The following is a 22,090-nucleotide window of genomic DNA, read 5'->3' on the forward strand; positions in this document are numbered from 1 at the left end:
TCGGCGCGGCTGAAGGCCATCACTGGGGCCCAATTCCTGACAGGACTGTGGGCGAGGTGCAGCTGGAGGTTGTCACATAACACGGATGCGGATAGAGGCTGTCACCAGTGTCCTGCACGGGGATTGACGTGCAGTCGAGGTGTGGGCGGAGGCCGTCACCTGCCTGCTGGTGTGGCTGGAGGCCATCATCGGTGTCCTACTCCTGGAGGTAGCTGCGAAGGAGAGAGGGTGTTATCTTCTCTCCCTGAGTGTGGCTGGAGGCTGTCACTGGTTTCTGCAGGAGAGAGGGTTGGAGTTGGCAGCAATTGAATGCTAGAGGCCATCTCTGTGACTGTGCGGCTAGAGGCCGTCACTTGGCTCGTGCGGCTACAGACCATCACAGGGGTGCTGCTAGGGACTAAATTTTCAGCCCCATCCCGAACCTGGCGAGGGCTGGTCCAGCTGGAGGGTAATGCACTCTCACTGAGTAATTCCTCCTGGGTCTGTTGCAGAGAATAAGGGCGCAAGGTAGTAGGGGACATATGCCCATACTGCCTGGATAGTGAGCACGCCCTCAAAGCTCCTCCATGGTCTCCTCCTGGGGTGGGGGTCGCGATGTCTCAGCAGTGTTCTGCTGCTATGGCAGGTATTCCACCACCCCTAACCTGGCGAGGGCTGGTTCAGCTGGAGGGTAATGCCCTCACATTATGTACTCCTGGTTGGGTCCATTGTGGGGAATAAGGATGCAAGGTTGTAGGGGATATAGTCCCATATTGCCTGGGCAGTGCGTGAACCTTCGAAGCCCCTCCGTGGTCTCCCCCTGGGGTGGGGATCGCGATGTTCCAGTGGTGTGTCATTGCGGGTGGTAGTACAGTAGAATTGGCAACAAGATATATTTCTTATTGTGAAGTGTAACGTAATCTCTCTTCGATGAATTCCTGTGCTCGTTTTTGTATCCGTACGCAGCACAGTGGACCATCACACTATATTTTTCGGAATCATCAGCTGCTTTAAAAAGCCCACAGGGCAGTTCCGTACAAAAATGCGGGCATCTGGCATGGTGTAACATGGCTGCCACTACATCAGCGCCGCCCTGGCGACAGCTACATAAATTAAGCGGCATTACCCATGAGAAAGCCTCTCCTTACTATAGATAAAATGCTGGGAATAGTGACTGAGGGCAACACGACACCCCCGAGAGGAGCCTACAGAGGGGCAGAAAGAGTGCTACCTGACCCTGGGTGACAGGGACATAAGTCCGCCCGGGCCATGCGCCCCTACGACCTGGAAGTCGCCCGCCGCCACCATTGCAGGAAAAGGAGACTACCTTGCAGCCGAGCTGACCCTCGACAGGATCGGGGTGGAGCTACTCCTATAGCTCCAGGCAGCACCTCTGTGACGGCTGGTAGCTGCGCCCTTTTCGAGACGGCCTGCAGCCGCACACCCCTTCTTCTGGAGACGGCCGGTAGCCTCTCCTGCCTTCGTCAGAAGACGGCCGGAAGCCACTCTGAAGATGCCCTAGAGATGGCCAGTAGCTGCTCACCCCTCTTTCAGGAGATGGCCAGTAGTTGCTTCCGCCTTCGTCAGGAGGCAGCTGGTAGCCACTCCGAAGGTGCCCTTGAGACGGCCGGTAGCTGTTCACCCCTCCTTCAGGAGACGGCCAGTAGCCGCTCTGAAAGTCCCCCTGAGACGGCCGGTAGCCGTTCACCCCTCCCTCAGGAGACGGCTGGTAGCTGTTCCCACCTTCGTCAGGAGACAGCCAGTAGCCGCTCTAAAGGTGCCCTTGAGATGGCCGGTAGCCACTCACCCCTCCCTCAGAAGACGGCCAGTAGCTGCTTCCCCACACAGGCCACGGCCAGTAGCCGTATTTCAGTGATGGCCAGAAGCCACACCCCTAAAAGGCCATGGCCAGCGGCCGGGCCCTACGGCAGGAGATGGCCAGAAGCCGCTCCCCTGTCAAGTGCTGCCACACCCCCACAACTTGACAACCTCCAGGAGGAGGGTCCCAGTCCCGAGGACCTGTGGAGAGGTCCTGTGCTACCCAAGGGTTGTTCTCTGCCTAGCTGGCTCCAGAGGGACCCTACCTGATGGACTCTGATGAAGGCCGACACTGCAGCTCACTCCTGACAGCATCCCTGACAGCAGGAGACCGCAGCCACCAGGCCCCCAAGGCTGCCCCCAGGACCCCCGGGCGAGACCTCTCCCCATCCCGACACAGACGACCCTTGTCCTCCATCAGGTGCCTAAGTGAATGCTTGAGGCTGCTGTTCTGCCCCAGCCCTGAGGGCCACCCTCCAGCTCCCAGCCCTGACAGTGCAGGGCCCTTCACTGCCCACAGCCCTGGACGAGAGAGGACGCCCCTACGAGTGGTCCCGTGGCCGCTGGATACAGAGGCCACAGGAGGGACTCAGGCTGTGAGTTCTCATGCCACCCCCCCACTAACCACGCCGCCGCCCCACCGACCGTGAGTGACAGTGAAAGTGCAATGACAGTGTAATAGTGACTTGAATATCGGGCAGTGTGTTATCCGAGGGAATCTAAGTCCAAGGCCTATTAATGTGTGATAGTTACGATCTGGGCAGATAGTGAAATAGTGAGAGTAAGCAGGAAGATCTAATAAGAGTGCAATGATTTCAGTGAACATCGAACTCGGCCTTCATAGTGTGATTCCTCTGCACTGCAAGACCTGTGAATTAGTTGCCCAACCTAAGCACAGTTTATATTTCCCTCAAAGTGACAGTGATCTATTCCCCTGCCCTAAAGACCTCAAACACTGTTCGTTGTGCTGTTCACCTGCAATCCTGAACTATTGTCTAAATAGTATCCTGCGTGATACTACTGTCCATGACACATGCATAAGGTGACCAGAGTCCTGCTTTTAGGCGGGACAGTCCCGCTTTATGGACATCCGTTCCGCTTTTTTTTACTCCCCCAGTATCCCTGCTTGTCGTAAAAGGCGACTAAAAGGGTTGGCGAGGGGTTAGTGCCCCTCCCCGTAAAACAACTAACTAAAAAGACAAACAATAAGCCTCGGACAAGGACTGACCAAAAGATGACGACCAAGGACCGGACAAAGGACATGGTAATTGGAACTTGGAATGTAAGGGGAGCGAATGATGAGGTGAAAGAGAGAGAGATTGTCCAGGTGCTTGAGGGTGCGAAAATTGATGTATGCGGAATAACTGAAACCAAATGGAGAGGTGAGAGTGTGAGAGAATGGGAGTATGGATGGGGTATATGTGCAGGAGTAGGTGAGAATGAGAGGGCAAAGGAAGGAGTATGTATAGTTGTGAGTAAAAGATGGAAAAAGACCATGAGAGAGTATGGATCAGTTGGGTCAAGGATTGTGTGGGTAAGATTGAAAGTTGGAATACAAATGTGGGCGATTGTGTGTGTGTATGTGCCAACGGAAGATCGTGCAAGCAGAGAGAAAAGTTCTGGACAAATGTGGAAGTGTGCATGGAAAAGTTTGGAAGGAATGAGAGAGTGTTTATGATCGGTGATATGAATGGTAAAGTAGGGAATGTGAAGGTGGATGGAATAGTTGGTGAGTGGGGTGTGCCTGCTGAGATAGATGAGAATGGCAGTGCACTAGTGGACATCTGTGCTGGGAGGGGGTTGGTGATAGCCAATACCCTCTTCAGGCACAAAATGATCCATAGGTATACATGGCAAGTGATGAGAAGGGTGGGTGGTGAACTGAATGAAAGGAAGGCAATAATTGATTATGTGTGCGTGGATGAAAGGATGCGAAAATGTGTAATGGATGCAAGAGCTTATAGAGGTTGGGGGAGTGGACTTTCTGACAACTACTTGGTGGTGGCCAGAATCAAGGTCCAATTAGAATGGAGAAACAGAAGAAGGGAAGGACGGGAAGAAGGAGTATTTGTGAGAAGAGTGGAAAGGTTACAAGAGGATGAGAAAAAGGCAGAGTATAAGAGAGAAGTGGAGGAACGATTGGGCAAACATGAATTGGAGCAGATGGGGGACGTGGAAGGTGTGTGCAGGATATTTACAGAAGAAATATGTGCAGCATGTGATGTGGTGTGTGGGATGAAGAGAAGACGGAGGGGTGTCAAAGGAACAGCGTGGTAGAATGAAGAGGTGAGACAGGCTGTGGCACAAAAGAAGAAAGCATACAATGAATGGATGAGAAATAGGGGCGTGGAAGAAGTTGAGAAGAGGAAAGAGAGTTATATGTAGAAAGAAAGAGAGAGGTGAAAAGATTAGTAAGGGAGAGTAAGAAGAGAGCGGATGAGGAATTTGGAAGGAATTTGAGTGTAAAATGGAGGGACTGTAAGAAAATGTTCTGGAAAGAGGTGAAAAGAGTAAGACAGGCTGGAAGTGAAGTTAGCAGGGGAGTGAAAGATAAAAATGGTAGATTACTAGTGGAGAATGGAGAAAAAGTGAGCAGATGGAGAGAACACTTTAAGGAATTGTTGAACATGGAGGATGGAAGTAATGTGAGTATAAGTGGCTGGGGAATGGCTGGGAGAAGGAGGGAGGTGAGAAGACAGGAAGAAATCAGTAGGATAGAAGTTGTGGAAGCAATGAAGAAAGTTAAATTGGGGAAAGCCCCAGGAATTGATGGAGTGTGTGGTGAAATGCTGAAGTATGGGGAAGAGATAGAAGTAGAATGGATGTGGAAAATGTGCAGATTGGCCTGGGAGAAAGGTAGAGTCCCGGAGGATTGGAAGTCAGTTATAATTATTCCCTTGTACAAAGGAAACGGGGAAAAAGAAGTGTGTGGTAATCATAGGGGCATCTGTCTTCTTAGTATAATAGGAAAAGTGTATGGTAGGATACTTATTGACAGAGTTAGAGAAAGAACAGAGAAATTAGTTGGAGAAGAACAGGGAGGCTTTAGGAAGGGAAGAGGTTGTGTAGATCAGATATTCATTCTTAGATCTTTACTGGAAAAGTTTATAGAGAAGGGAAAGAAGTTGTACGCGGCTTTCATGGATTTGGGGAAAGCATATGACAGGGTGGATAGACAAGGATTGTGGAAAGCATTAAGAATATATGGAGTAAATGGGAAGTTGTTGAATGCTGTGAAGAGTATGTATGATGGTGCTAAGGCTGCAGTGCGTGTGGATGGTGAACTGAGTGGATTTTTCTCTTTGATAGTTGGGTTGAAACAGGGATGTGTCATGTCTCCATGGTTGTTCAATCTGTACATGGATGGGGTAATAAACGAGGTACAAGATAGGGTAGTGGATGTTGGAGTGGCCCTGGTGAGAGAGGGTAGTGTTTGGAAACTCCCTGTACTGTTGTTTGCAGATGATACTGTGTTGTTGAATGAAGACGAAGGAGAGCTGCAATGCTTGGTGGATTAGTTTGGGAGAGTGTGTAAGAAACGGAATCTAAAGGTGAATGTAGGGAAGAGGAAAGTGATGGTCTTTGAGAGAGGTGAAGTCAGTGAATGTACAGCGAAGTTGGATGGTGAGGAATTGGAAAATGTGAGCACGTTTAAGTACTTGGGTAGCGTGATGAGTAAGGATGGAAGTTTGGAGGGTGAAGTGCTTGAAAGGGTGCAGCAGGGTAGAAAGGTTGCTGGTTCCTTGAAAGCAGTGATAAGAAGCAGGGAAGTGAGCGTAGAAGTGAAAAAGTTACTACATGACAGTATTGTGATACCAACTCTAACGTATGGTAGTGAAGCTTGGACGTTGCTGGAAGGACACAAGTCAAGAGTGAGAGCAGTGGAAATGAGTTATTTAAGAGGAGCCTGTGGAGTCACATGGAGAGACAGGCTGACAAATGAGAATATAAAGAAGCGTTGTGGTGTGGATGTGGATGTGATAGGAAGCGTTAGGAGGAATACACTGAGGTGGTTTGGCCATGTGAAGAGGATGGAGGGTGAAAGACTGACGAAGAGAGTGTATGTGAGTGAGGTGGAGGGGGGGGAGAGGGAGGGGGAGGCCGAGGATGAGATGGAGGGATGGGGTGGAGGGGTATATGAGAGAGGGGGGTGTGAGTTGGGAGCGGGGGAGTGAAATGGCGAGGGACTGAGCGACGTGGAGGCGATTTGTTTGTGGCCACCCTGAACGGGATTGAGGCGTCTGGCAATAGATAGATAGTCTCGCTTTTAGAAACTTACTATTGCATAGTAGCCGCAGCGAGAAATGAACGCTGTGGTGGGGCAGCCGGGATGACCGGGGATTCCCCCACTGAAGCCATATCTACATGTCACCGACCATCGGCCACTGCTGCAGCCCCGCTCCATGATCCTTACCCTGTGTCTCTGGCTTTCTCTTTCTCTCTCGGTTTCTATATAAACTGGTGTATTTCCGAAACTAATTATGAAATTATTATGACTTTTGTTCCACACCACCTTTGAGGTAAAAATCAAGGAGAGTTTTCTGTATAAAGGTTTCCCCCCCCTCCTAAATGTGGCATATGAGCGGGGGAGTGCGACCTTGCCGATACCTCAGCCTGACCTATAATTATACACTCGCCAGAACTGACCTGCCCTCAGACAAGGGGGGGGAAACCTTTATACAGAAAACTCTCCTTGATTTTTACCTCAGTGGTGGTGTGGAACAAAAGTCATAATAATTTCATAATTAGTTTCGGAAATACACCAGTTTATATAGAAACCGAGAGAGAAAGAGAAAGCCAGAGACACAGGGTAAGGATCATGGAGCGGGGCTGCAGCAGTGGCCGATGGTCGGTGACATCCTACCTCTATGGTCGGTGACATGTGGATATGGCTACAGTGGGGGAATCCCCGGATGACTGGCTGCCCCACCACAGCGTTCATTTCTCGCTGCGGCTACTATAGATATAACATGATCTTCTTTTATGGAATTTGCATGAATTAGAAAATTTATACATAATCGTAACCAAATGAAATACCAAAGTATTAACATAAAATCTGTAATGCTCACTAGCTGGTAACTTTGGTCGACCCATTCACTGTACCGTACGGTATGTTCGGAGTTCGTAGGAAACGTTGAGTGTTTGATTAGCAGCCTCAGTTTGAGGTGTAGCGCAGCAGCGGTCGATGTCACATTAGTCAATATCTGTCTGTCTATATATCTGTCTTTATATCTATATCTATCTATCTGTCTATCTACCTATCTATCTATCTATCGACACACACACGCATGCGCGCGCTTCCCGCTTTTAGCTCCAATAAATCTGGTCACCTTACACATGCATACCCAGATTCCTGTTGTTGTGACATCTACCTGTTCCACATATAGAATTAGTCAATACACGTGTGAGGTTTTTGCCTTGAGTTTTTGTGTCCTGCCTCTCTCTTATTTGTCTAAGCTCCGGTCTAGAAAGAGAACGCAGCTCCACACAAGGCGTTCAAGGGACGGGAAGCTGACCCTTAAACACTTAGCATAACAATAGAGCTTAGTGGTCTTGCCACACACCTCCTTCAGCAAAACAAGGTTAGCCTATACGCAGTCATTGGTTAATGTTATGCTTGGTGCTTTTAGGCGGACTTCTCGTCCTAAAGACACCAGCGACTGAGCGGGGTCCTCTTTCTAGACTGGAACTAGAGCACTCACAAAGGAACAGGGCATAAAAACTCGGCAAGACACCTTAACACATATATTGCCTTAATCCAATTTACCTTACAATATACATATAATGGTGTACAAGATATGGAACGGGTATAGTGACAGGCTAGTTAACAATAAGACATCACGTCACACAGACACAGTGATAACACCCGAGTTATTGTAAAGGAGAGTAATACAGAGTAAAATGCCCGCCGCCGGATCACCCACCCCGCCACCCCCCACCCCACCACCGGGCCGCTACCACACCACCACCCCAGGAGGACACAACGGTGGGGCTAGTGACCCAGGTCAAGAGGGTCACCGGGACACTACTGTCCTGAGTCCCTTTTCCCCGCAACTACCCCAACACCAGGTGACCTTGCGAGCGGGACAACCATCGCCAGAATTGGGGTGGGACTGAACAAGCTTCAGTCCCAGGTAACACCGTGTCGACGGCTATTGTTACCACCTCAAGGGCAGGAGGCCCAAGGCTACGGCCAGAAGTGTGCACCAGGGTAAGGGGACCCTTAGCCACTCCAAGGGCAGGAAGCCCAAGGATACGGCCAGAAGTGTGCACCAGGGTAAGGGGACCCTTAGCCACTCCAAGGGCAGGAAGCCCAAGGCTATGGCCAGAAGTGTGCACCAAGGTAAGAGGACCCTTAGCCACTTGAATCAAGGGCAGGAGGCCCAAGGCTACGGCCAGAAGTGTGCACCAGGGTAAGAGGACCCTTAGCCACGGCTTTAGTATACACCGGAGAGAGAGTTGCCTCTGTGCATCCCTCTCTACGTACCGGAGAGGACACGGACTCCGTGAATCCTTCTCCTGCCTCTTCCCCTTGTGGGAGCCCTTCATCACCATCCGGGAGTGTTGCCCCGGAGGTATTGCCAGAGTGGTGGCAAGGCCCGAAACCGGACCTACCTCCCACGCCTGGGAAATCTGTTCCTGCCAGACACCAGATGGAGACGGTGCCGCAGCCCAACCCTATCGGTGCCTCTCCCAATAGACGACCGCAGTCCCAGGACCTCCAGGCCCGACCAGCAGACTCCAGACGAGGGCAACCCAGGCTCCCTCACCCCACGGAGCCAGAAACGACAGGCCCGCCTCCTCCAGCTGTTTGGCCCCAGTCCCAAGGGCCACCTCTCAGGTCGAGGCCCCCAGACAGGAGGGCCTCCCTGCACCCCACCAACGAGGCTCCAGTACGAGGGCCTCCTCTCAGGTCGAGGCCCCCAAACAGGAGGGCCTCCCTGCACCCCACCAACGAGGCTCCAATACGAGGGCCTCCTCTCAGGTCAAGGCCCCCAGACAGGAGGGCCTCCCTGCACCTCACCGACAACCAGGACCCGGGCAGTGACTCCCCTGCGGGTAGTGTATTGCCCCTTGCAGGCAGGGTCCCCCTAGGGCCCTCTCCTCACACCCATACGACAGAGTGAACTTCACCCAGGAAACACGGGTAACATAGTGACGCCCCTTGTACCGAGAACAAATCAGGGGAAAGTAACAGTGACCAGTGACCGAGTGAAGACCAGTGTAAAGCCAGTGACAGTTACTATTAGTCTATCAGAACTTGATACCCGGCAGAACAGAAAATAATTTAAACCCTCAGTAAGAGAACTTATAGTAATTGTGTGAGTCCCCAAGTAACAGAACTTTCAGTAACTATGAACGAAGACTAGGGTGCGCGGGCGAGTCAAAAGTCTGTGTGTAAGTGCCGCCCCGACTAAATGACTACATCAAGTGTCGCGATCCGCACCCAGTCTTATTTATAGTAGCATTTCCCCCACAGACTCTTAATCTTGTTTATTCCCCTTGCTTCCAACTAAATATATATTCTGCCTAAAGATGAAATACGGGTATCAATACATATAGTTCATGACATTAGTGTATATGCATTATACCGTGTGTTAAGTGTGACTGTGCATTGTGGTGTCAAAGGGTAACTCTGTGTCCCTGTCTCCTGTATATCAAATATCACTCTGTGTTGTATTGTAACGGTGTAGAATTGAGGCAATAGATGTGTTAAGGTATACTGCCTGGTTTTTATGTCCTGTTCCTTTGTGGGTGCTTTACTTCCGGTCCGGAAAGAGGACCCCGCTCAGTCGCTAGTGCTTTTAGGACGAGAAGTGGACCTAAAAACACTCAGCATAACACAGAGGAATGATGACAAAGTTCATACAGTCCTATCTCCTCAGTCCTTGTATAGTACATTGGTCTGCTGAACTTAGGTATCACCACACACTTGTATATTGCTCTAGTTCTGAGAACTTAGACATTGACACAACATACTGAGTACGTTAGGTTAGACACTTTTGCTGGTGGTGTTCCTGTCCCACTGTCTTCAGAATATACGGGCACTGTCACTTCCAAGTCTTTGATACAACACTGGGATCTCACTGTGTCGTCACTGGGCTGCCGATGTTTGGGCTTAGTCTAGGTGGCGCCCGGGAGTCGGAGGGAGCCTTGCAGATGAGCTCTCCTGCAGTAGGCGTGGGACTGCTACTGGAGGCGTCACAGCCCGGGCGTGTTTCTGGTCCAGGGTGCAGGGAGGCCCTCTCTTGTCAGGGCCTCGACCTGGTGAGGGGCCCTCGAGGCTGGGGCCAAACAGCGTCAGGAGTCGGGCCTACCATTTCTTACTCCGGGCGGAGGGCCAATGGTGAGTGGGGCCAGGGCGGTCCTGCCCTGGGGTCCTAGGAGGCCTGGGAGGCCTGGGACTGTGGTCGCCTCTAGGCTGGGGTGCTGTCAGGGGTTGGCTGCGGCACCTCATCCGTGGGATGTCCGTCAGGACCTGGCATCGTCCAAGGGCAGGCTGGAGGGTGTGGATCGCTCCTTCAGCGATCAGGCCTCGCCACCACTGCTGGAATGGCAGCACCTCAGGGGAACCACACTTGGAGGGAGAGACAGAAGGGTGTCCTGCACGGCGTGGAGAGGGCTGCGCAAGGGACCTTCTCCTCTGGGGGAACCCTCAGAACTGTGAGAAGGGCGTACAGTGGCTGTCCCTTCCCCGACACGTACAGTGGCCGTTGCTGCAGTTCCACAGGCCCTTGGGATAGCAGCAGAAGGACATATGGTGGCTGTTCTTTCCCCGGCGCGTGCAGTGGCCGTCCCCATGGTGCTGCTCCCGAATGAGGAAGAGGCAGATGAGGGACATACAGTGGCCGTTCCCTCCCTGGGCATACAGTGGGCGTTGCCATGGGTCTGCCTGTCCGACGGGAAGTAGCTGAGGGACGTACAGCGGCCGTTACCGTGGTGCTACTCCCGTAGGAGGAGGAGGAGGTGGATGAGGGACGTACAGTGTCCATTCCCTCCCCGACGTGTACATTGGCTGTCGTCGCGGTTCCACTTCTGCCTTTGACTGTTGGTGTGCGTACAGTGGCCGTCACACCGAAGCTAGCTCCAGATGTGGCTGCAGCAAAAGGACGTACAGTGGCCATTCCTTCCCCGACATGTACAGTGGCCATCGTCGCGGTGCTGCAGGGGAAAACAACTGAGGGACGTATAGTGACCGTTCCCTCCCCGGTAAGTCCAGTGGTCGTTACCGCGGTGCTGCCTGGGACTGAATTTGGAGCAGTCCCATCCCGATCCTGGCGAAAGCTGGTCCGGCCGAGATGTAGTCTCCCATCACTGCGACGTCGTGGTTGGGCGAGTTGAGGGGAAGAGGGACACAAGATCTGGCTACACCTGAGCCCGTCTCGCTCTGGGCCGGCATTGTGTCCACCTGGCCCCCTGTGATGTCTTCCTTGGGTGGGGGTGGGGCTGCGGCTCCGTAGTGGGGTGGGGGGTTTGGCGGCGGGAGCGCGCATTTTAGTTACAAGTTTGTGCATACAGTGTTACAAAATAAAAGTGGGGAGAGGGGTGATTTACTTGTTGATCTCTGATTATTCTCTGTCTTGGCAAAGAATGCGAGTCGGCCTAGCACTTACGTACTGTACCATTACGAAGTAATCATAACCTTTTACACATCGTGAAAGCACGTGACGTTTAATGATCGCTTTTAGAAACAAACAAGTGGGAAAAGCGAACTTAATTTTGCATGTGTCCAGTGGCAATCAAGTTCGGCCCAAGGTACCTCACTATATTCATGTAAGGTTGACCTAAGGTGTTGGAGAGGTCACGTGTAATGGCATGCATTCCCGTGTGCATATCAGGTAACATCGTGCCATAGGTGAAAGAGGGCAAATGGATCAGGGTTCATGTCAACACAGGATTCCTTAACTTTAAATATGAGGAAAAGTAAGCCATGTGTGTGTGTGTGTGTGTGTGTGTGTGTTGAGCTCTATTATGTTGTTCTTTGACGGTGGTTACCCAATTTTCAGTATCCGTCTAGATAAATGAATAAGTTTCATATATGAACATTATTTTTTTTAGATACGAGAACTTTGCTAAAATGACATGTATCAAGTTAATGGTAAGTATGGGGAGTGAACAGGTGAGTGTGGTTGTCAGTTTGTTTACAGTGAAGTGTCACGGGACGCAGGAGGTGTGGTGAACCACGGTGGCTGGCCTTCACGGAAACAGACACTATAATACATTCTTCATGTGGCACACCTTGAAATTATAAATCGTGTGTCGAAACTGTTGGAAGAAACATCTGGTATTAACGTGAATATATATACACTATATATAGATATAGGCGTATTTGTTTATGTGTGTGTGTGTGTCCATGAAGTCGTGACTAAAGGATTCATACAAGAAGCGAGATTTATGGTTGTGCTTTTGAAGAAAATGTGTTGACCAGAGAACATGCTGTCTACAGTGTTCGTTACAGATGGGAATTTTGAGGTAAAATAGAAAAAGTATCAGGACCAGTTAGAACACGAATATTGTGTTGTAGCGATGATATACAGAACTTACTGGTAGGGATATGGGTAGAAGAAAATGGTAGTACTGATATGAACAGTGGATTGGTAGAGTATGGAGCATAGCAAAATTCAAACTGAATGCCTATGAAGTTGTGAAAGAGTTATGATGTTGATGTCTTCTCCCATCCAGGAATTGTATTCTGACAAGATGGCTTGTTTTCCTCCCTTGATATTTTATTTCTCATATTATAATTTCTCTTTGTTTTGGTGCACCCTGCACTGTTTTAGCTGGTTACGAGTCAGTTCACCCACAAGTCCTTTCCCCCATGTTTCGAGTTTGCCCACACGGAGTCTTTTTGCCCGCACCACAAGTTTTATATTTGTTTCTTCATGTACCAGATGCATAAGCTTAACAGATTATGTACACCGTATCTAACCACTAATGTTAAAATCCATAAAATTGTAGGTAATCCTTAAGGAGACATATCCCCATGTTATTTGCAGTTTTCTTCCATCTTTTACTTACCTTAGCTTATCATGGGATTCTTTAAGTATTTTTTACTGCATTTTTAAGTGTCAGTATTTTTTATTTCTTTCAGAAGTGGTGAAAAGCATTTTAAAAAGCTGTGTTTTTTACAAACAGATGCCATCTTGTGGTGTGAGAAGACAGATGGATATCATTTTAGTACGCCATTCTTGAACAAAATTACGTATATCAGTACCGTACCTGTTGATCCGAACCTAACAAATTTTCAAATCAGTCTTGTTTATTCTAAGCTAATCTGTTTTATACAAACCAACCCATTTTGTGCTAGCCTAACTAAACTTATCAACCTAACCTACCCTGCCTCTTATGTAATATTTTGTTCATTGATGGATCCTCATCATACATGAAAGCAAACTTCTGTACACCTTTACCAAGTCACTGAATCAGTTTAAAGAGAAGTAAAATTTAAAAAAAAAATTTAAGGGGTGGTCTTATGTCTCCTTATGAATTACCAGATTATATAATACAGAAGGTAAAAGTTACTAAATTTGAATACAAAATAAGTAACAGCTAATCTGTAATATTATATAATGCAAAAGTTAAAGGATGTTTGGTCATACATCATCTAGTCACATATCAGCTGCTACCTGGGCCACTGAGATGGGTGCAGGCTTTCAAAAGTTTGTCAGATTACCCCTTGCCCTTCATGTACTAATCCCAGAGAGTGAATAGGCTATTTGGGCCTGCATTACTTCCCACTTGTTGAATCCCCATAGAGCTACATCCTCCTTTACAGCCTGTGAGTGACATCATGAATTACCCACTTGCAAGCACATGTTAATTCATATTCAGGAATTCTGACCCATGATGAACACTTCATTTGTTTGCTTGCCATATGAATAACTGGACAATCTGACCGTTCAGGACCTGTCACTATCACCTTACGTGTGTTAACTTCAGTGAACTAGAACAGAGTTGTCCTTGTACATGATTTTCCTGACACTATACCACGGCTACCTCAGGTATGACAAGTGGGCAAAATGATTCCATAGAATGGGTGAATTGGGTCTTAAATGTTGGTGAAATGACTGGCCACCTTGTAGCTGCTGTCTGTAAATCACTCTGTTTTAGTATTTCTCCCACTGATTCCTTTAGTACCGGTATGTAGTAATTGATGTGATAATATCATCACTGTTAGGGCACTGAAGAGTGCACAAAGGTACCATCAGCCAGGCTAAGACAGAGTCACATATGCAATTACAGGTGTGCAAGTGAAAATACCACATACTTGTACTGCTAAGATATACTATATCAGGACTATACACTACATAATCATGGACTGTTACTACAGCATGGAAAAAGATTAAGGAGAGCACCATGAACCCAATGTAGCGCAAGGTATGGCCTGAGAACATCTATTTGTTCCCTGAGTTTCCTCCTGTTGAGCAGATCTGCAGGGAAATTACTAACCTCTTCCACGAGGTAGGATTCAAGGAGGTGAATGAGGAAGACATTCAGGAGGCTGCAGGAGAACTTAGATGTGCTAAGTTGACTCTGCTTCTTTGTTACCTCCACACAGTTGTTGACTCTATACAGGAGTTTTATTTGCCCCTATGTCGAGTACAACCTTTTGTATGGACCCAAATACTTTTCATCACATTAACTATCCTCCTCTTACAGGGTCCCTTCAACCTCTGTCTCTTCGCCACACTGTTGCATCTTTATCGCTGTTCTGTCACTACTTCATTGGTCACTACTCCACTGAACTCTCTGGTTGCATCCCTCCACCACTATGACAGAAGGAAGGAAATTAAAGAAGTGGGAAAGATGCCAGCATCAAAATTATGAATGAAAATTGGAAATCTAAGTTAGTTTTGGTAAATAAGAACAGTGGAAATCTTGGTCCAGGTTTTCATGTACAGTAATGGAAGTGATAATGAAAACTCAATCTTCGAGCTAAGTTTTAAGGAGTACAGTGCAGTAAGTTTGTTTTTTTCTCCTCTGCAGGAAATTGCAGAAAAATTGCCTACCTGGTGCATTATTAAAGTTTCATTGCTGTGGTTCCCATGAAGCTGATTTGCCAGTTTCTCAGTTTTGTACTACTGGTGTCAGTTCTGTGGACTAAGTTGATATGTTGGGACACAACTCAACTGAAAAGATCTGGAAAGGAGTATTGGTATTACACATACCACACGTAACTGGTTGTAGCGTGATTATTAAAGTCATATTCTTTGGTCTTAACTCTAACATTCTTTAGCTGAAGGCCTAACTTTCAAATTCTTCAGTCCTAGCTGTGACCATAACTTGTGCATTCTTAAATTCCAGCCTTTGCATCCTCTGGTTCTGTTAATGGCATCAGTGAAAGGATATCCTTGGGTACGACACCAGACTAAATGAAACCTAATCTAACTGAAAGTAATATTCCTGGGAACACCAGATGCTGTTGGCATAACGTTCTCCCTACGTGTCAAGTGGGGTTGGTGGAGGATTAGTGCCCCTCCCTGTAAAAACAATTAACTCTAAGCCGTTGGCCACCCCGTTTGGGATACATGGCGTCTGGCAATGAATGAATGATGAATCCTTTCATTCTTACCATGGCATTCATCAGGCCAAACCTTGGCATACTTTGATCCTGGCCTATGATCATAAGTATGGCATTCTGTGTGTTACCTTTCTATTGTTAGGTCTTGACCTGGGCATTTCTCATTCCTAACCTGTGCATAGAATTTAATTTTCTTAGTTTAGGATGGTGAAAAAAAAAAAAAAAAAAAGGGCTTTTCCATTTTTCAATATGTAGCACATTTTTACAGGATTCCCCTATATAACTTAGTAATTTGGAACTACAGTCAAGTCGCCTAATCCTTGGCAATTAGAGACTGGTACCTACCCGCAGATTACGATATCCTCAGTTTACAAAGAACCAATGGGAAAAAAGGATATTTAGTCTGAACCCTCATGGAACAACCCCCTTCAGCTCCTTACCCACACTTAACTAGCCAACAGCAAACACAGACAGCTGTACTCCCTGGCCAAGTGTGCAAACTTCTTTCCTTTCTCCACTCGACAAATACGGTAATGTCCAAATGCTGCTGGTAACTGAGAGGAGTCTTCTTCTTGGGCTCCAGCTAGGTTGAACGTCACCTTGGGGGGTTGGGGCCATCCATAACAGAGCCCAGGATAGGTAACCTTGACAAAAAAAAAAAAAGGCCTGGTAGTGCTCAGAACTCACAAGGGAACACATGTAGTTGGCAGTTGGTAGGACATGAGGTAAAGAAAACATGGTGGCTGTAGTGTTCATACTTGCCACCAGGTCCGGGCCATGATTGGCTGCTGGGTCTAGGTTGTCTGTGATTAGCTAGCAGCCGCAGAATACATCATGGGTGCCTGGATATTATAAATCACCTTGGAAATGAGCCACTTTGGAACCTAGGAATCGCATTTTTTGAGTTTTTTCTGTGGAATAAAAAAAATAGGGACTGGTTGGGCAGAGTACCACGTATTACAATTCTGCAGCTTACAGATACACAAATTAGGCGACTTGACTGTAACTGCACATCATCATCATCCAGACATTTATTATTTTTACCCTAGGATAAGTTGAGATGGAGTCATTTTTCATTGTTCATAAATTTCCACAGGTCAGAGTGTTGGCTTGGCTTTCCTATTTATTGTATTTAATTCATTTCATTATTGGCCAGTAATTTTTTTTTTTTATCCAACCATCATCCAGTCAGGAGCAGAGTGCTCTGGATTAAGCTTTAGCATTTCACAGAAATGGATTAAAAACAGAACAGGGAAGAGGGAAATAATGACAGATCACTTTGAAAAGAAGGACAACAAAGTGAGGGTGTATTGCACACCAGCATATCTTGTACTGAAATTTTACAAAGCCATATTTAATGGAAAGATAAGAGTACAGATAGTGTTGAGTGCTTGTCACTCCCCCCCCCCTCCTTTTTTAAGCATCATTCTATCCATCTATCTGTCTGTCTGTAGCCAGACACCATAATCTTGTTAAGGGTGGCTGTTTGTCTTTTCTGTATTTGTTCAATGGACTAACCCTTCACCAACCCATATGTTGACAGTAGGGAAAACATATGTGTTGGTTATATGGTTACCACCCAGCATTGTAAATGGTTTCATGGCTTATAGGAAACCAGTAGGGATGTCATTCAGTGTAAAGCCGCCTGAAAAGGTCAGAAGAGTAATAAAAAATGATGAAAGATGGGAAAAATAGAAAGAGAGGAAAAAGAATTATAAAAGATGAAAGAAGAAATAGGTGGCATTACATAAAGTGAGTAGATGATGGTCACCACCACCTTCCACCTAAGCATTGTTACGATCTTTGTTTCTGCCATGGCAATTAAATACAGTAATAGGGGAGTCTAATACAGTCATCCCTTAACATCTGTGGGGGTTAGGTAACAGAGACACCCACGAATGTTAAAAATCCGCGGATATCTGCTGCCCCCCTTAAAAACACCTCTGGACCCCCCATTTCCTAATAAAATTAAAGGAAAAACCCTATTTGCATGTTTACAACCACTGTATTTAATACAAGAACACTAAACAACTACTTTATTTAATACAAGAATACTAAAAGTTAAAAATAATGAATAGTGTACTCCTTCATGGCCTCTTCTGACTACTGTGCTCATCCCAGCTCTCTCCTAAAGGAAGAGTGTTACAGTATATTTCATTCACTGGATAATGCCATTACTGTACTAAAACAGCCACGAACTGTGCTTGGGATAATGTTACAGTGTCAGCAGAGTTCAGCGAGAGATATATATATATATATATATATATATATATATATATATATATATATATTGGTAGGATACTTATTGACAGAGTTAGAGAAAGAACAGAGAAATTAGTTGGAGAAGAACAGGGAGGCTTTAGGAAGGGAAGAGGTTGTGTAGATCAGATATTCATTCTTAGATCTTTAGTAGAAAAGTTTCTAGAGAAGGGAAAGAAGTTGTATGCGGCTTTCATGGATTTGGAGAAAGCACATGACAGGGTGGATAGACAAGGATTGTGGAAAGTGTTAAGAATATATGGAGTAGATGGGAAGTTGTTGAATGCTGTGAAGAGTATGTACGATGGTGCTAAGGCTGCAGTGCGTGTGGATGGTGAACTAAGTGAATTTTTCTCTTTGAAAGTTGGGTTGAAACAGGGATGTGTCATGTCTCCATGGTTGTTCAATCTGTACATGGATGGGGTAATAAAAGAGGTACAAGGTAGGATAGTGGATGTTGGAGTGGCCCTGGTGAGAAAGGATAGTGTTTGGAAACTCCCTGTACTGTTGTTTGCAGATGATACTGTGTTGTTGAGTGAAGACGAAGGGGAGCTGCAAGGCTTGGTGGATGAGTTTGGGAGAGTGTGTAAGAAACGGAATCTAAAGGTAAATGTAGGGAAGAGGAAAGTGATGGTCTTTGAGAGAGGTGAAGTCAGTGAATGTACGGCGTGGTTGGATGGTGAGGAATTGGAAAATGTGAGTACGTTTAAGTACTTGAGTAAGGATGTAGGTTTGGAAGGTGAAGTGCTTGAAAGGGTACATCTGGGAAGAAAGGTTGCTGGTTCTTTGAAAGCAATGATAAGAAGCAGGGAAGTGAGCATGGAAGTGAAAAAGTTACTACATGACAGTACTGTATTGTGATACCAACTCTAACGTACAGAAGTGAAGCTTGGACGTTGGTGGAAGGACACAAGTCAAGAGTGAGAGCAGTGGAAATGAGTTATTTAAGAGGAGCCTGTGGAGTCACATGGAGAGACAGGCTGACGAATGAGGATATAAAGGAGCGTTGTGGTGTGGATGTGGATGTGATAGGAAGCGTTATGAGGAACACACTGAGGTGGTTTGCCCATGTGGAGAGGATGGAGGGTGAAAGACTGACGAAGAGAGTGTATGTGAGTGAGGTGGAGGGGGGAAGAGGGAGGGGGAGGCTGAGGATGAGATGGAGGGATGGGGTGGAGAGGTATATGAGAGAGGGGGGTGAGTTGGGAGCAGGGCAGTGAAATGGCGGAGGACAGGGCGACTTGGAGGCAATTTGTTTGTGGCCACCCCAAACGGGATTGAGGCGTCTGGAAATAGATTTATATATATATATATATATATATATATATATATATATATATATATATATATATATATATATATATATATATATATATATATATATATATATATATATATATATATTTATATATATATATTGTATATGTATATATATATATATATATATATATATATATATATATATATATATATGTTTTTATGTAGCCATCCGCGGATATTCAAAGCCGTGTATGTTAAAACCGCAAATGTTAAGGGTTGAATGTACAGGCCTGGCTCGGAGTTCATGTTGTTGTGGCCTCAGGCTCATCTGTATGAGACCCCAGTGGACTGCAGGCTGAAGATGCCCCATTTCCTGCAGAAAAGGGGGGAAATGAGGAATGTTTGTATAACCAAGCAGCAGGTTATGTCAGTGTCGCTGGTATGCAGCATAGAAAATATTTGTGTGAAATTGAGACCTCAGATTTTAATTGCTCTTTTAGTTTCAGCTGGGATGATGGAGCCACCATAGGAAGAAAAAAGCAGCAAACATGTAAGCAAGTTTTTATTGTACTGTACTAATATTTTTAATTTTAATGCATAGGAAATTGTGGTATTTGCATGAAACAGATAATAAAAGTTTCTACCTTAATGCAGCCTGAATAGCTACCTAGTAATCTGACCCATCACTGATAAGCTTGAGGAGGAGAAAGGGATAATTTTCCATTGTCTCTACAGTAACACTGCATTGCCCATTAAAAAAATTTAAAGTTTTAGTTTCTCTTTTGCATTTATACGAGCTGCTTCATTGTCATCATCATCATCATCATCGATGCCTTACTCCCTCCTGGGAACATCCTGACAGGGGATGACCATGACAGAAATGCCTCCAGGCTACCCTATCCTCACACATCATTCACACTTTGAAACACTCCTATTTCTCTTTTCTCTCACCAGGGTACTGTTCCACTCCCTTCTTCCACATCACATAAAGTATGCATCTACCAAAATTGTTATCTGTCTCACTCTCACAGACTGTCTATGTGCATTCATTGTACATCTCTGTGTATTCCTCTTAATCCACTTAGCAGATCCATGGCTTACTTCTGTAGCTTTTTCTTCCAGTCCATAATGCTCATAATTTTCATTATTACTTACACCCTCCTTGCTCCCCATGCCTGCAGCTGTTCTGAGAGGGTTCATTCCTACAAATTTCTACTTAGACTGCTCTCCGTTACTCACTGCCCAAGTTTCATTTCCATATGGGTCTCAGTAATAAGAAGTTTTCACACGGGGATCTCATAACCTCAGTGCTAACTCTTCTACCCTTCAAATTACAACTGAGCTCTTCAGTTACTCTTCTCTCCTGAAGTGATCTCTCTTTAACCTTACTCCCCCATTTTGGAATAATTACACATTATTGGTCAGATCTGTCAGCCTCCCCAAGGACAGTAGGCTGTTTCTCCTTCCATCCCAGATCACTGCATTTTTTCTCTCTACCCTGTACTTCCTGCTGAAATCTATCGTGCTATGCCAGTACATTTTCCTTTCTCATGTCATTATCTTAATTTTGTTTACATTCACTTTTAATTTTCTTCTTGTGCAGACTTAAATTCATTGACAACCTTTTGCTAGTCACCATCTTTTTCTGCCATCAAAACAGCATCATCAGCATACAAGGAGATTACAAGACTCTTAATCATTTTCGTTTAGCTTCAGCTTTGCTCTTGTCCCTGCATCCCCACTTTCATCTCTATGACTACTCCATCCACATGCTGTATATGGTACTGTACCAACTCCATAAATGCAGTATACAGCTTCTTATTCTGTGCAGTGTACCTCTCCTCAATTTTTCCAGTGTACTTTTCCACAAAAGGCAGACAATAATCTTATGCTAAATTTAAAGTGTGGTGAAGTGAGACAGTGTTGGGTGGTGATGGGGCAGCTGTGGTCATCTGCATATCCTGAAGTGAAAAACATATTGTTAAGAAGCAAGATTGGTAGTTAGGTAGTCGAGGAGCATCTTGATTATTCTCGACGTCTACCATAGGTTTCGGTACGAGTCAAAGTTGCCAGAGTGCCTGCTGTTAGTGAGTGTAGTTATATGGTAAGTTGTGCATTAATTTTTGTGCTCTTTTTCTCGATAATGTTTGATTTATGCAATTGCATGTTATATTATGTAATTTAATCTAATATTGGATGCGAAATAATTTACAGTGTTATGTAATGTAGGAACACTCTGGCGTGTTTTGACGTCTCCTAGGTGGTAACTGTTAGCTCTTGCTTCATTGAGTTTATGCTAGAAGTTTCTCGAGTTATGCAAGCTTATATAAGAATGGGGAAAGAGGCTGTTTCAAGTTCAGTTTCAGTGTAGTGCAGTGTCAGTGAGGTTGTATTTTTGTGAAAACAGTGTTGTTGGCAAATAGAGAAGAGTTATTGAAGTTTGTATATCATCGGAACTTGTGATAATAGTGTTGTCCAGCATTAAGTGTAATTGCAGTTAGTAAAGTGTGTATAGCTCCAGTCTATCTGTCTATAGCCTGACGTCCTAATCTCGCAAAGGGTGGCCGCAGACAAAATGCCTCCAAGTCGCTCTCTCACTCACCATTTGACTACCCTCCCCCCAGCTCACTCCCCCTCCCTCATATACCTCTCAACTCCATCCCTCCACCTCATCCTTGGTCTTCCCCTCCCTCTTCCTCCCACCACCTCACCTACATACACCCTCTTAGTCAGTCTTTCATTCTCCATTCTCTCCACATGTCCAAACCACCTCAGTGTATTTTTCCTAATCTTCTCAACCACATCCAGTGCTTGTGGGAATAGTGAAGTTAGAAAGCATTCAATATAGTTAGTTGGAAAATAAGGACATTGAACTTAAGAAGCCAGTGTTTATTTACAGCACCTCAGCTGATCTTGTGTACTCTACCGTACACCTAAAGGCTGACCATAGGAAGAACAACTCACTGGGCAACGTCCTTCCTATGCTGTACTACCGTTGTTGAAGCCTGTGGCAGTGTGGGACGGGGACATAACAATATTTACTGCTTGTACAACATCGGATAAGAATTATTGGATCCTCCAGAGTGTCACAGTGACTTAACACACCCACATCTGGCTGCCCTCACCGCTCAAGGAGGGATAGAGGCTGAGGAGACAAGGAGGAGGGGAGGGGAGGGAGGGGAAGGAAACAATACTTCCTCAGTATCCCTGCCTCTCGTAAGAGGTGACTGAAAAGGCTTACCGGTATTTGTC

The 22,090-nt window shown here is 46.2% G+C and overlaps 1 protein-coding gene across 1 annotated transcript in view; it reads left to right on the forward strand.

The window, feature by feature from the left end:
• Window positions 1-309: 309 nt before the first annotated feature.
• The window catches only part of Wdr81 (WD repeat domain 81), a 523,698-nt gene continuing 501,917 nt past the window's right edge, over window positions 310-22,090 (forward strand). The window contains exons 1-4 of the mRNA XM_080282279.1: window positions 310-480; window positions 2,043-2,218; window positions 9,834-10,028; window positions 10,219-10,461. Coding sequence (XP_080138405.1) covers window positions 310-480; window positions 2,043-2,218; window positions 9,834-10,028; window positions 10,219-10,461 — 785 coding nt within the window. The remainder of the gene's footprint in view (window positions 481-2,042; window positions 2,219-9,833; window positions 10,029-10,218; window positions 10,462-22,090) is intronic.

This window comes from Coenobita brevimanus, chromosome 93 (genome assembly GCF_032717465.1).
Source record: "Coenobita brevimanus isolate Jiangsu-jjx chromosome 93, ASM3271746v2, whole genome shotgun sequence".
Taxonomy (NCBI): domain Eukaryota; kingdom Metazoa; phylum Arthropoda; class Malacostraca; order Decapoda; family Coenobitidae; genus Coenobita; species Coenobita brevimanus.